Source organism: Antechinus flavipes, chromosome 1 (genome assembly GCF_016432865.1).
Source record: "Antechinus flavipes isolate AdamAnt ecotype Samford, QLD, Australia chromosome 1, AdamAnt_v2, whole genome shotgun sequence".
Lineage (NCBI taxonomy): Eukaryota > Metazoa > Chordata > Mammalia > Dasyuromorphia > Dasyuridae > Antechinus > Antechinus flavipes.
In genome coordinates this window covers 323,576,084-323,589,404 of record NC_067398.1, presented here as the reverse complement: position 1 = coordinate 323,589,404, position 13,321 = coordinate 323,576,084, and the positions used below count along the sequence as shown (strand labels likewise).

Here is a 13,321-nt window from a genome sequence, read left to right as displayed (position 1 = left end):
ATTAGTTGCCAGCTGTTATCTTTGAATTCAGAGACTCTAGTCATTGTGACCAAGAACATAATTTCTTGCACACAAAGCAGCCTCCAATAATCTAGGGATTCTCTAAAGATTTGGTCTGAGCACATAATGTTTCATTATTCGTATGTTTTTATATTCTTACTTTTATATTCTGCAGAAGTAAATGCCTTAGGTGCCCCTACAACTTTTCCTTTTGTTGATGGCCAAAGTTGCTGACCAGATGTAGAAAGAATTTAAATTAGTAAAGTTTTGTTTAATTGATCAAGGAAGCCTAGTTCAATTTAGTTTATTGCTGTAATCTGAGATTAATATCAAAATTGATATGAACCACTGAAACTTTTACCTTACCAGGTGACTTTAGGAAGGAGAGGCTATTCAGTTAGAAGTCATTTGCTGAAGAAAATACTGTTTTGATCTAGTTTTTATTCACTTGTTTATTAAGTAACTGAGGAAAAAGGTCATTTTTGGTGTTAAAAAAAAAATCAGGGTGTATGCTTTCTTCCACTGAATATAGTTACTTATTTAGAATATATGGAGAATTTTGAATTATCCTTCCCTGGGATTTGTTGTTTCACAAAGTACACATAAATAAAATCCTTACCATTAAACTTCTTTCAGTGCCCATTCAAGGTTGTGGGTTTATCCTGTTTTCATATCTGTTGTAATTTGATATTATTTCATAGTCCAATGATTTCTTGTGGCTGTCATCTTTACCTTTTAGCTCTTGACTTCTTATGTTGTATTTAAGTGAAATAGATTTTTTTCTATTTATACTTCCCTGTTAAAAAATCCCATTCTAACCCAAAATGGTCTGTTATATATTTAAATGTACACAATAATTTCTTAAATACAGTTTTCCATAAATGACTAATAGCTGTTTGAGATCCGAAATGTTTTATGGTAGTGGTTTGCCTCTTAGCTATATTCTAATTTCCAGTTAGATCTTTTTGCAATCTGTGATGTGACTTTTTTTCTGTAATATTTGGATAATTTTAATTATTCAAAAATGTTTTTGGTTTCTTTCAATCATATTTCTAAGGGGAAGGTTTCACTGTATATATGAAGTCCAGATAATATCAAAGATTAGTACTAAAACAGTCCTCTCATTTGCTTTTACTCTTTTCATCTGTTTCCATGTGTAGGTAATAATGCAGTTCATTTGTTTGCATTAAATGAACTATTTTTTCTTATGTACTTGTAGTTCTAAATCCCAGTATCAGTGACCTTGATTTTATTGTTTAGTTGACTACAGATTCCAACATGAGTGATGAGTACAATGTCTTAAATATTGTAACATTGTTCATTTCTTTTAAACATTTGATGGAGGGAATGTTTATTCATCAAGAATAAAGCAAGGAAAATTTCTCTATCTGTGCTATGTTGTAGTCTCTAAATGAAGCTACTATGGGAATATCAGTAGTTCAGATTAAAATATGTTGTGCTGATGAAACTTCTATCTAGTTTTTTCCCTTAGTTACTGGCTGAGGATTTAGGGTAATGATTTCCAGTTCTGTTTTTTTTTTTTTTAAATAAAAGCTCAAAGTGTTACCAGTTATTGTCAGATACATCTCAAATTTTAAAGATGTTGCTTAATTCACTTTAATAAAGATTTGCCACACAGTACTTTGGGAACCGGTAAGCCATGTAGCAAATCAAGTAAATGGTATTGGGATTCTGATAATTTAAAATAATTGGAGTTTGATGATTGGAAGTTGCACTTAGCCAAACAAACATGGTATAAACAGAATAAAATGGGCTTCACATTTATAAAGTCTGAGTATCTTGAGATCATAACTGTCCTGTTCATATCAACAGCCACCAGGTGCCACTGTTTGTTATTAGAGGCCCAGGGAATGTATTTTATCAAAGGGAGCCATAGACAGAATTGGAATTGGGAGTACAACACTGGATAAAGAGTCAGAATTCCTGGGTGATCATCCTGACTATGTGGCCCTTGCAATCCATCCAGTTCAAAACAACAGATGTTCTATAGAGCCTTTTAACTTCACTTTGTCTCAGTTTCTACATCTGTAGAGGGGGCAAATAAAAGTGCCTACCTATGTCACAATTATTGTGAAAAACAAATTTTAGAAATGCTTTTTTTGATGTCTTCTGTAAAGTAAAAAAATTATACTAAATGATTCTTTTCAGGTCTAAAAACTGACAGCTGTGATCTTATACATAAGTTCTTGAAGAAGGAAAAATAAATAAATGGGCAGGGAAAATAAACAACTAATCTTAACAATGAAACGGGAGTATTCTTTAATGGGAAGGATATAATTATTGATTGAGCGAGGGATATATAGAGTTGAAGAAAAGAGAAATAGAGATGGAATAATAGCATGGAACAGGAGCTGTTGTGACAGAATTTTGAATTCTATATTATGTTTCAAGTGCATTTAGTTTGAAAGCTGCTTTTTCTTTTCAATCATGGCCATGTTTTCCCATTAATTCATGATTTAGATTCATTATTGTTCTATAAGGAATTTTCTTTGAATGATTCTCACAAACCTCAGTGACAAAAGATATAGCTCATGGAATCAAGTACTATTTAGTTCAAATCATGCCATACTGTCTATTTTGCTATCTCCTCAACTTCTAAGTGCTTTGAAAGTTTGGGTCTAGAGGACATTCCACATGTTTCTTCCCAGATAATTTTGACATTGTTTATACTCAGAAATTGTGGGGTTTTTTTGAAATTAGTTTAATTACTTCTACTATCATACTCCTGGTTTTGATTCAGATTAGTCACAAGAGACTAAAAATGGGGAGAAAAAAGCTGTTCATTCTTTTCCTTTGCTGCTATAGTGTAATCTGATTCAAATAATATTTAGGCCCAACTTCCATGCTTGAGTTTAATGTGAAGTGGCATTAAAGGCAAAATGAGATCATAGACATTTAGGAATTGAATTAAAGCTTGTGATTTTTACATTTGTAGAAATGGAAGAGTGTTTAAACTACTTCCTTGATTTAATGAATTAGGTTTATAACCAAGTTATAGTCAACAAATAGAAAGAGATTGTATATTTTTAAAACCTAGAAGCATTCCCGTTTTTTCCTGGATAATGCACTCCAATGTTTTACAAACTTATTAGGAAGTTCTTTCATATGACTTGCTCCTTTCTTTCATACTTCTCTTTTCCCATTATTTCTTCTATCTGAGGTGAAAAAGCTACCTGGGGAATCTCTGTACAGAAGAGTCTTCACCTTTATGCTAAGAATATTCTAGAAATTTGATATTATAAAGTCATTCTTGTGTGTTCTTTGCTCAGAATGAAATAATTCCAATTCCTCTTAATAGTTCCTCATTAGCCTTCTTTTCTAAATCTTTAACATCTTTGCTATCTTCCCAAATCTTTAAAGTTGGTAACATTTTAATTAGATTATATACAATTTTTTTTTGCTTTACATAATTCTAATCATAGTTACCTAATATGCCCATCAATACATCTTGTCTATCATAATAGGAAGGAAAAGGTTAAGATTACTAAAATTTGAATATTTCAGATTCTAATAATAACCTTGACAAACAGCTTCACATCTGGAGAAAATAATAGTTGATGTAGAATGAGCAATGAAGAACCAATTTCATTAATTATTGTCATTTCTGTACTTCCCACGGGTACAGGGCAGGTGAAATATGATAAAGGAATGAATGTGATGTAAAAGGCAGAACAAGAGGGAATTACAGGGAAATCGCAGAGAACCATCATAAATTATGGTATTTTGTGGACTTTTATATGTGTTGTCAAATGGACCTAATTAATTGTTAATTTTATTCTACAGGATAAAAATGAACATGATTGTTAAATAACATTTTTGTCTGATCTAAACTCTGATGCATTTAGTTGTGTTTTTAATTCATAGGTTTTAATCTGTGTTAAAGATCCTCATTTAGCTAAAATTATCTTTAACAAATCTTTGCAAGTAAGTACTTTGACAAAGGTGAATATAACAATTAAATGAATTTTAATTTGCTCTTGATTTTTAAATTAGGATGTAGATTATTACTGTAGAAATGTGATAATGAATTTTTTCCCCTATAATATCTAGAAGAGGGTAAGATGTAAGTAACATTAACATAGTTATAGCATCAACCTTTTTTCTCTTTTATATTTTTAGGTGATAGAAAATGGAAGATTTGCTAAAAATAAGTATATTACCCATGTTATGGTCAATAAAACAGATTTCTTGATGATAACCACAAGGTAATTTTTATTAGTTACATTCAGCTGTTTAATTTAGTAAAAGCTTACAAATAGTTGTTAATGAAAAGAACAAATTGTCATCCAAATCTTTGCTCATATATAGTCATATATACATACATACACACACAAGTTCGGCTATGCACACAAGTATGTATAGATGCAATCTCAAACACAATTTAAATAGTTCAAAATCAAATACCGTTATGTAAACAAACACAGACACGGATCAGATTTGGATTTCCTTTAACAAAGGTAAACAATACTTTTTAGTTTACAAAAGAGATAGATGCATTGCTACTAAGTTACTTATTTATGATTTCCCTGTCTTCTCTTCTCATGCCATACAATTATAGACCAACAGGCATATGCCTAATTGATCAGTTGTAAAATCTTAGCATTAATTCACAGATATAGTACACACACTGATGTCTGTGACTGGATTTGAACTCAAGTCTTCCTGAATCTGAGTCCAACATTCTATGTACATACTGCCTTAATGTTGGGGTATATGAAGTATCCAAGGAACAGTAGTATCTCTGGTGTGAGAGCTTTCTGAGACCTTTTCAGGGCTGCTTATTCACCTTTGGGGTCTATCCAACTTTTAATGGATCTGAGTTTTGAGTCTTATGTGTGCCATTTCCTGGCTGTGTGCTCCTAGAAAAGTCTTTTAAACTCTGAGCCTCAGTTTCTTCATCTGTAAAATGAAGATGGTACATATCTACCAAAAATTTTGGGAGGAAAGTACATTGGGATATGTTTATATATGAATGACATAGATGCATAGGTATAACCAGACATATTTACACAATATGTATCTATACACACACATGTACATCTTTATATGTCTGTGTGTATGTGGATATATATTTTTTAATATGTATATATGAGTTGTTAAATTATTAAATGCTTTTCAAAGTCATTGGAGGTTTATTGAGAGACTGATAATAATTCTTTGCCCCTCCTCTTTTCGCCTCAGAGAGGAAGGAAAGGAGTTAGACAGAAGTAATAATAGAAGCTAGGGAAATGCATGCTGAACAGCAGCTCTTTCATTCCTCCACCTTAGCCAGTGACGAGACATCAGCTGTGTCTTTAATTTAGTTTTTTGCTCTGGGAAAAACAAAGCATATTCATATTTAGTGAACTCCCTGCAGGCAATAACAGTTATATTCTTAAAGTAAAAAAAAAAATTAATTGGGGGGTAGGTTAAAGGAAAAGTTATTTTGCAGGGAAAGCGTTTTTTTTTTACTCATCTTGAAAGATAGGAAACAAATTCTGCTTTGAGAAATTGTATAAATGTAATTCAAAATAGGACTTTTCAAAAAAGGCCTTTGTGAGCATTAATTGATCCTTATCAAAGTCCCTTAACTTTCATTTTAAGGAGTATGAAATTGTAAGAATATCAGTTGTCAGAAGTAATGTTAAAATTGTCTTTTTTGTTCTGTGTTCATTAAGGTGGGAAATTCCCTCTCACTCAAGGGTCTAAAATAAGTACTACCCAGAATATTAGTGGCAAGTACAATAATTCTTATGCTTTGCTTACATCTAAACCACCCCAAAACAGAGAAAAATAGTTGGTTCCATGAAAAATTAGCCTATTGCCATATTTATTAAGTACCTACAAAGAATTCCTGGCTGATGGAGTTTTTTACTTTTTTAAAAATAGTATCTATCTTCCAGGGTTGTTTTCTTTTCTTTTTTCTTTTCTTTTCTTTTCCTTTTTTTTTTTTTTTTTTTTTTTTGATCTATACAATGTCCTTTATTTTATTTTATTTTATTTTTTTAAATAACTTTTTATTGATAGAACCCATGCCAGGGTAATTTTTTACAGCATTATCCCTTGCATTCACTTCTGTTCCGATTTTCCCCCTCCCTCCTTTCACCCCCTCCCCCAGATGGCAAGCAGTCCTTTACATGTTGAATAGGTTACAGTATATCCTAGATACAATATACGTGTGCAGAACCGAACAGTTTTCTTGTTGCACAGGGAGAATTGAATTCAGAAGGTATAAATAATCCGGGAAGAAAAACAAAAATGCAAGCAGTTTATATTCATTTCCCAGTGTTCTTTCTTTGGGTGTAGCTGCTTCTGTCCATCTTTGATCAATTAAAGCTCTCTTTATCGAAGAGATCCACTTCAGGGTTGTTTTCAGAATAAAATGAGATAACTGAAACTGCAAATTGAATCGATGTCCATCAGTTGGGGAATGGCTGCATAAGTTATGGTATATGAATATAATGGAATATTAGTGTACTGTAAGCAATGATCAGCAGGATGATTTCAGAAAAGCCTGGAAATACTTACATGATTTGATGCTAAATGAAGTGAGCAGAACCGAGAGAACATTGTACACAGTAACAACTGATGATCAACTGTGATAGACTTGGCTTTTCTCAATAATGAGGTGATTCAAGAATATTCCAATAAACTTGTGATGGAAAGTGCCATCCACCTCCAGAGAGAGGACTGTGGAGACTGAATGAAGATCAAAACATAGTATTTTTGCCAAAAAAAAAAAAAAAAGAGAGAGAGAGAGAGAGACAGAGACAGAGACATGACAAACTCTTTGAAAGCCTTAAACTATTGTATAAATGTTAGCTATTATTATATTAGCTATTGTTATTCTATTTATTTTTTGTAGTGGTGTATTGTTTGTGACAAAAGGAACATTTGGGCAGCTAACCTGTGAATGGCAATACAGTTTTGATGAATTTACCAAAGAGCCATTTATCATTCATGGAAGAAGATTACGTATTGAGGCCAAGGTATATTGAATAAAAATATAAAGATAAAATGTTAAAGATTTATTTTTCAAGATGTTTACAGTTTTTGGTTTAGAATTTATAAGTTTCTAATTAGCATATGGCTGCATATTTTTCATGCAGAAAATAGATGAGTTTTAACAGATGTTTCTTTCTGTGGTACTGTATGCAGAATAATACCTTCCAGGTTGCAGGTAGTGGGTATTCCCATGCCATTCTCTAACATGTAAGAAGTAGTATGCTGTAGTGGAGAGAGAGATGGCCTTAGAATCAGATTTCAAGTTTTCTTTCTGACACGTTCTGGCTGTGTGATGCTAGGCAAGTCACTTTACCTCTCAGATCCTTAGAAAAAATGCTGAACTATATTTGGAGAGAATACTTCCTTAAATTGAGTTCCTTATTTTAATCAATGAAATCACAGGTCCAACCCCTATGTCTATGATATCAGACCATTGTACTATCATCTGTAGCACTAAGCTGAGATTATAAATCTAGAGAGTTTACTGTTCGTGTTTTCCTCACAATATGTTTATCTTGAATCCCTCAAAGATGGTAAAAACAAAAGTCCTTTGTGACGAAAATAACCTCTTACTTATTTTTAGTGATTATTCTCTCCAACTAGATTATAAGCTTCTGCTGGCAGTAACTGAGAATTTTTCTAACTGCTAGTGCAATGTGATTTATGGTAAGCGTTTAGTGAGTATTTTTTTAGTAAATAGATTCTTTGGAAAATAAAGTTAACCTGTTTTCATTCAGGCCTATCAATGACTATTATCTATTCTGAACAAAAGGTATATAGAATACTGTATTGAGCACAAAAGAAATAATGATGTAGAGTTGATTTTAGTTTTTTGTTCTTAAACCCAGATGGATTTCTTTTAAACTTTGAGTATTTGTAAACTAGAACTATTAACTTAAAATGAACTTTACAAAAGCTTTACAAAATTGTTTAGCAAAAACTATTAGGAGCAAAAACCTCCTAATGGGTTCATTACCTCAATAATTACCAGTGTCGATACCATCATTGATCCTTGGTAAGTCCAGTTCTTTGTTCTCACATTATTAGCTTAAAGAGTTAATCCCCTGTAGGCAGAATTTCCTTACAAACAGAGATATAGGATCTATAAAGGAGAGAGATTATATGTAACCTCTATGAATGGGTCTTGACTTTCTCAAAATTGTGATCTCATGAATCAGTTCTTTCATAGTTAGCTTATAACTATAATGAATCATGTCGATAGATTTGAGATGTATTGATCTTATCTATGATTTCTAGGCTTAATGATTCAGGAAAGAAGTCTTAAATTGGGGGGAAAAATATTGCTGTTCTTTTCTCTTTGCTTCTTTCTCCTTCATTTTGTTGTTTCAGTAATGAAAATAGATCTTTTTTCCTAGGTTAAGGAATTATAGAACTGAGTTTGTCATCATGTTCTTTTACTGGTATGCATGTGCTTCTCCATTCTTTTTGTTTCTTATAATGCTGTTTAAAAATGTATCATTTCTAGTATGAACTATATACATTTGAGCAGTGAAATTGTTTTTCTTGTGCTAATTTTTTTCCCATGACGTGGTTTTATTCTTTGTATTCATTCATTTCTTTATTTGATTTGTAGGAACGTGTAAAGTCTGTATTTCATGCCAAAGAGTTTGGAAAAATAATTAATTTTAAGACTGCAGAAGATGCCCAGGTAAATCCAATCATCTCTTTCATTAAAACAGATATGAGCTTCTAATTTAAAAACTATATACTGGATATGTTGACAGTTAAGAAATTGTGGGGTTTTTTCCTTTCTTTTAAAATTTAGTTTATATATCTACCTTGATCAGCTTGGGAGTTTCTGGTGTGCAAATGTTCTTTCTTTTAATGCAGATTGACAACTTGTCTATATATTATAGTCATAGAGGGGGACTGAAAGGTTGTTACATGTTGTATAGCAGTATGTGTCAGAGGAAGAAATGGAACTCAGGACTTTCACTCCCCACGCTGGCAACTGTGTTAAATTTTCTCCTTTTTGTTTCTTTGAAAAATGCTAAGAAAGCTAAACAAAATATGTCATCTGTATGGATTGTCCTCATGTTTGGAGTCATCAGAGGATATGCTAAATAAAATACTGTTCCTTTGTCTGATCAGTTATAGATCTTGCTTTTAGACTAGTCTGGCATAGTGTTAAGAGTTTAAAGAACATTTGGAATTCATGTCCATGAACCTAATAATCCTGTTAAGTTATTCATTATAAAAAGTTAGAGTAAACATGTTCATAAAATAAAACTTAGAGCTTTTCCATTGGACTTCCATTTTGATTGCCTGCAAACATATTTTATGTCTCAGTTCAGAGAGTTATAGGTTCCCCTCACCATTGGGGTTTTCAAGTAGAAGTTGGATGATCACTTATTGAAGATATTGCTGAAGGAAATTTTGTTTGAGTATAGGTTGAATTAAATAACTCTAAAGTTCCTTCCAACTATGAGATTCCAGCTATGACTATACCAGATAGAGATAAAAGAAGGAATCATAATGACAACTAGTATTTATGTAGGGCTAGGTACTTTTATAGATATCTCATTTGAGCTTCATAACAAATCTGGGAAGTATTAACCATTTTATAGTTGAGGAAAACAGAGTTTTTTTTTTTTTGTTTGTTTGTTTTTTTTACAGTTGAGACAAACAGATTAAATGATTTACCTAAGGTCACACATCTGGTAAATCTCTGAAATCATATTTGAATTCAGGTCTTCTTGACTCCAGACCTACCATTCTATTCATCAGATCTCTGAGCTGCCCATTTTATAATTCACATTAATCATTGCATTGTCAAGTTTATTCATCTCTGCTACTTACATCTCCCTCATAGTGGTTTACTTATTTCATTTATATATTCTAAGATCTCAGAAAATTAATAATTCCATTTCTCACAGTTTTCTCAGATGTTAAATGGAACTAAAAGCACCTACTTTTTTAGGGTTTTTGAAAGTGAAATGCTTTGTAAACTTTCTCTATATAAATATAAGTGATTATTACCATTTATTATTTTTAGTACTCTGTAAATCGACTTAATGCTATTATCCTGTTACAACTATAGTGCTCTATGCCTAATCCCTTGACTTCGCAGAGTTTTCACTTTAAAAGAAGCTTAAAGCATATTTAGTCTAACCACTATAATTTTAAAGGTGAGATAACTAAGGCAACAAAAGGTTAAGTGGCCTACATATGTTCCCAGAGGTGAGGGTAGATACATGGCTTTTGGTCCAGTAAGATATGAGAAAAGTCTTCATAAAGGAATTTCAGAGTTAATCAAAATATGTAATAGCAATAGAGGCCATGACCATCTCTCAGTAGGAGAGGTATAGGAGAACAGAAAAGTAGGCCAGGAGAAGTAAACACACTGAGGAGATGGGAAATTTGAAGGACTGTCACTTGATCTTTGTGTTGAAGTCCTCTGATATAAGTGCAGAACCGGGAAAGGAAAAACTCAGAAGACCACCGCCATGGTTCAGTCCCTCATCATCTCTCACCCTGACTCGTAATAGTCTCTTACATTGGTCTTCCTAAGCTCTAATCTTTTTCCCTTGCTAATTTAACTTCTATGTTTAGGGGATAATGATATTCTTGACTTTTTAAAATTTTTCACAATGCAGCTTTAACCTCTTTTTCTAGCTTTGCTGCACATATCCATCCATATCTCTTCTCCCTACCTTTGCTTGGGATTTTCCTCAATCCTTGGACTATTATCCAATCCAATCCAATCCAATCTGTGCCTCTCAAAGCTTAGCTGAAGGACTCAATTCTAAGTATAGATTTTGAATTTACTGATCCTCTATACATGTCATATTCTCCAGCATAATATAAGTTTCTAGAGGTCAAGATCATTTTGTTTTTGTCATTCTATTGTCACTGCCTTACATCATGTCTATTAAGTTAGAGATTAATAATGCTTGTTAAATTCAGGTCACAAATTGAAATTGAAAACCAGTTTTCCCATAAACTCATCAAAACATTTTGAAAATTTTTATTAGAAAATAAGAGTGTATCTTCCTTTATTTCTCTGTTTATAGTGGGTCCTTGCAAAGCTGGAAGAAGTAAGGGATATTTCCCCAAGATTCTAACTGATAGGAGGAACTAGCTGAAGACAGCAAGGATGAAACAGAACATAACTTGGAGCTGTTATCTTCCTGATTATTTTCCTGTGCCTGATTATCAAAATTTATTTGGGGAATCAGGTATAAAATTATATTTAAGCACTCTATGTTTAAAGGTTATAGTCCAGTTTCATTAAGGAATCAGGTAAAATAGCTATGTAATCAAAACATTTCTCCCATTTGGGGGATGATTAGGTTTCTGATGTAAAGCAGGCATCTGGTTAAGGTTCTTTTAATATATTTTTTAAAAGAAAATACTTTTTTTTTTCCCTGAGGGAACTTTAATACTTGTTGCAGAAGTATATCTCACAGTGATAAAGGAGTTGTTCTAAGTTAATTCCACTCAGAACTAAATTACAGGGTTTTTTTTGGAGGCTCATATTCTGAAGAATACCATTCTTTCTTATACACTCATTTACTCCAAATGGTCTGAATGAACTTTAGATGGACTAATTTAGTCATAGATCATTCCATTAGTATCACAAGACCTTAAATGGTAGTCTAATCAGAAAGGTAAAGCTCAGAAGTATAATAGTTGAAATTCTTTTTATGGTTAAATATTTTGGAAGTATTTTCTTTATTTTTTTAATATTAAGGATAGGTTCAAATTATTCTTCGTATGTACAGGTGTTTGGAGTAACCTTTTTATACACTATACTATAAATTATTAAAAAATCCACTGATGCCTTGCCTTAAGACAGACAATATATTGTTGAAGAAATAGTTATCATGCTCAGGAAAATCTCTTTGAGAGAATAAAAATAAAGAAATACCTCCTCAAGCCAAGTCCCTGGGGACAATATTTATTTCTTGATTTGATTTATACATTTAACATGTTCAACAGAATTCTGATCTAACAGAAAACTTTCTAAAGCCTTCCAAATGTAGCTTTTTCCTGATTTCCTCCAGAGACCAAGACCACACCACAAATTTAAGTTCCCCACAATAACTCATCTCAAGGAATTGTATAGAAGAACTCACTGGTCTTATTGGAAATCAGGGTAATGTAAGATGAGACCCAGCAACAAGCTGTGAGTGCCACAGCCTCAGGAACTTCATGAGTCAGATGTAAATCTCATCCCAGTACAAATCATTGGCTGCACTTGAGTGAAAAGAAGACTGCAGGATTCCTTTGGCTTCTGTTCTCTATGTAAAAATCTTTTTTTTTCTTTTGTAGAGAATGATGAATAATTATATAATAACTGTATTTTTTATTTAGTCGTTGGATAATATGGAATATCTAATGCATGTTGTAACTGCTGCCAAAAGATTCTTTCCAAACTGTTTTTGAAATTTTGGAATGTGTATAAGTTACTGACTTTGAAATTTTCTGATCTGTTCAAACCTTGCTTTGTTGTAAAAGCTACAGTAAACAGCATGCCAAACTATAAATGTTTTTTTCTTTCTTTTGGACCAAGCTCTGCAATCTTTGATGTACATACAAAAATCCATCACATGTATTATTCCCAGAATATTGTGGATTTTTTAAAATGTAGTTACCAAAATGAAATAGTATTGCACAGAGGTTCCAAACTACAAAAGTGATTTTTGTGACTCTTATTGTACTACTTGCTCAGAGCAGGAAACCTGTTTCTCTATGGTTGATATTTTAACCTCACATTAGAATCTGGTCTGTATCTGATTGATTGAGTTGAAGGGTTAATTGATAACAGGGCCTTAAAAGATCTTAGGTTAATATCCATGACTTGGTAATTTCTTCCTTTAACTCTGTCCCCTTACATAGTTGGATTGTCTACTCATCATCTCAACTTATTAATTTAAAACACATAAGCATTAAGTACAATTTAAGCAAACATTTGGGTCCTGGTGACAGAAGTGGAAACAGTGTCAGGAGTCAAACCAAAAAACATAACTAGTGAGCATTGTTGATATCAGCAAAACTTGAAATGAATCCCAGAAAATAATGTCATAGCTAGTAGGTATCTTCACATATACTCTTTTATCAATTAGGCATTTTTCTCCTCTGGTTTAATAATATGCACGAATACCTTGTTTTTGTTTTCCCATGATAAAGAAATGTAGAATTTCAATTGACCTGATTGATAAATCCTTATGGAAAGGAAAGTTTACATCTGAATATGAAGTTCAAGACAAAAAAGCCATTAGTAATATTGATTAAATTATGTTTTTAGTTCATTTAAAAAATTAAGGCTATGTTGTTTGGCTCTGTGTTCTAT

The 13,321-nt window shown here is 32.2% G+C and overlaps 1 protein-coding gene across 1 annotated transcript in view; it reads left to right on the top strand.

Annotated features, from left to right (window-relative positions):
- VPS13A (vacuolar protein sorting 13 homolog A) overlaps positions 1 to 12,515 on the top strand; it is a 257,020-nt gene extending 244,505 nt beyond the window's left edge. The window contains exons 69-72 of the mRNA XM_051966655.1: positions 4,141 to 4,226; positions 6,866 to 6,989; positions 8,600 to 8,674; positions 11,040 to 12,515. Coding sequence (XP_051822615.1) covers positions 4,141 to 4,226; positions 6,866 to 6,989; positions 8,600 to 8,674; positions 11,040 to 11,090 — 336 coding nt within the window. The 3' untranslated portion in view covers positions 11,091 to 12,515. The remainder of the gene's footprint in view (positions 1 to 4,140; positions 4,227 to 6,865; positions 6,990 to 8,599; positions 8,675 to 11,039) is intronic.
- The last annotated feature ends 806 nt before the right edge of the window (positions 12,516 to 13,321 follow it).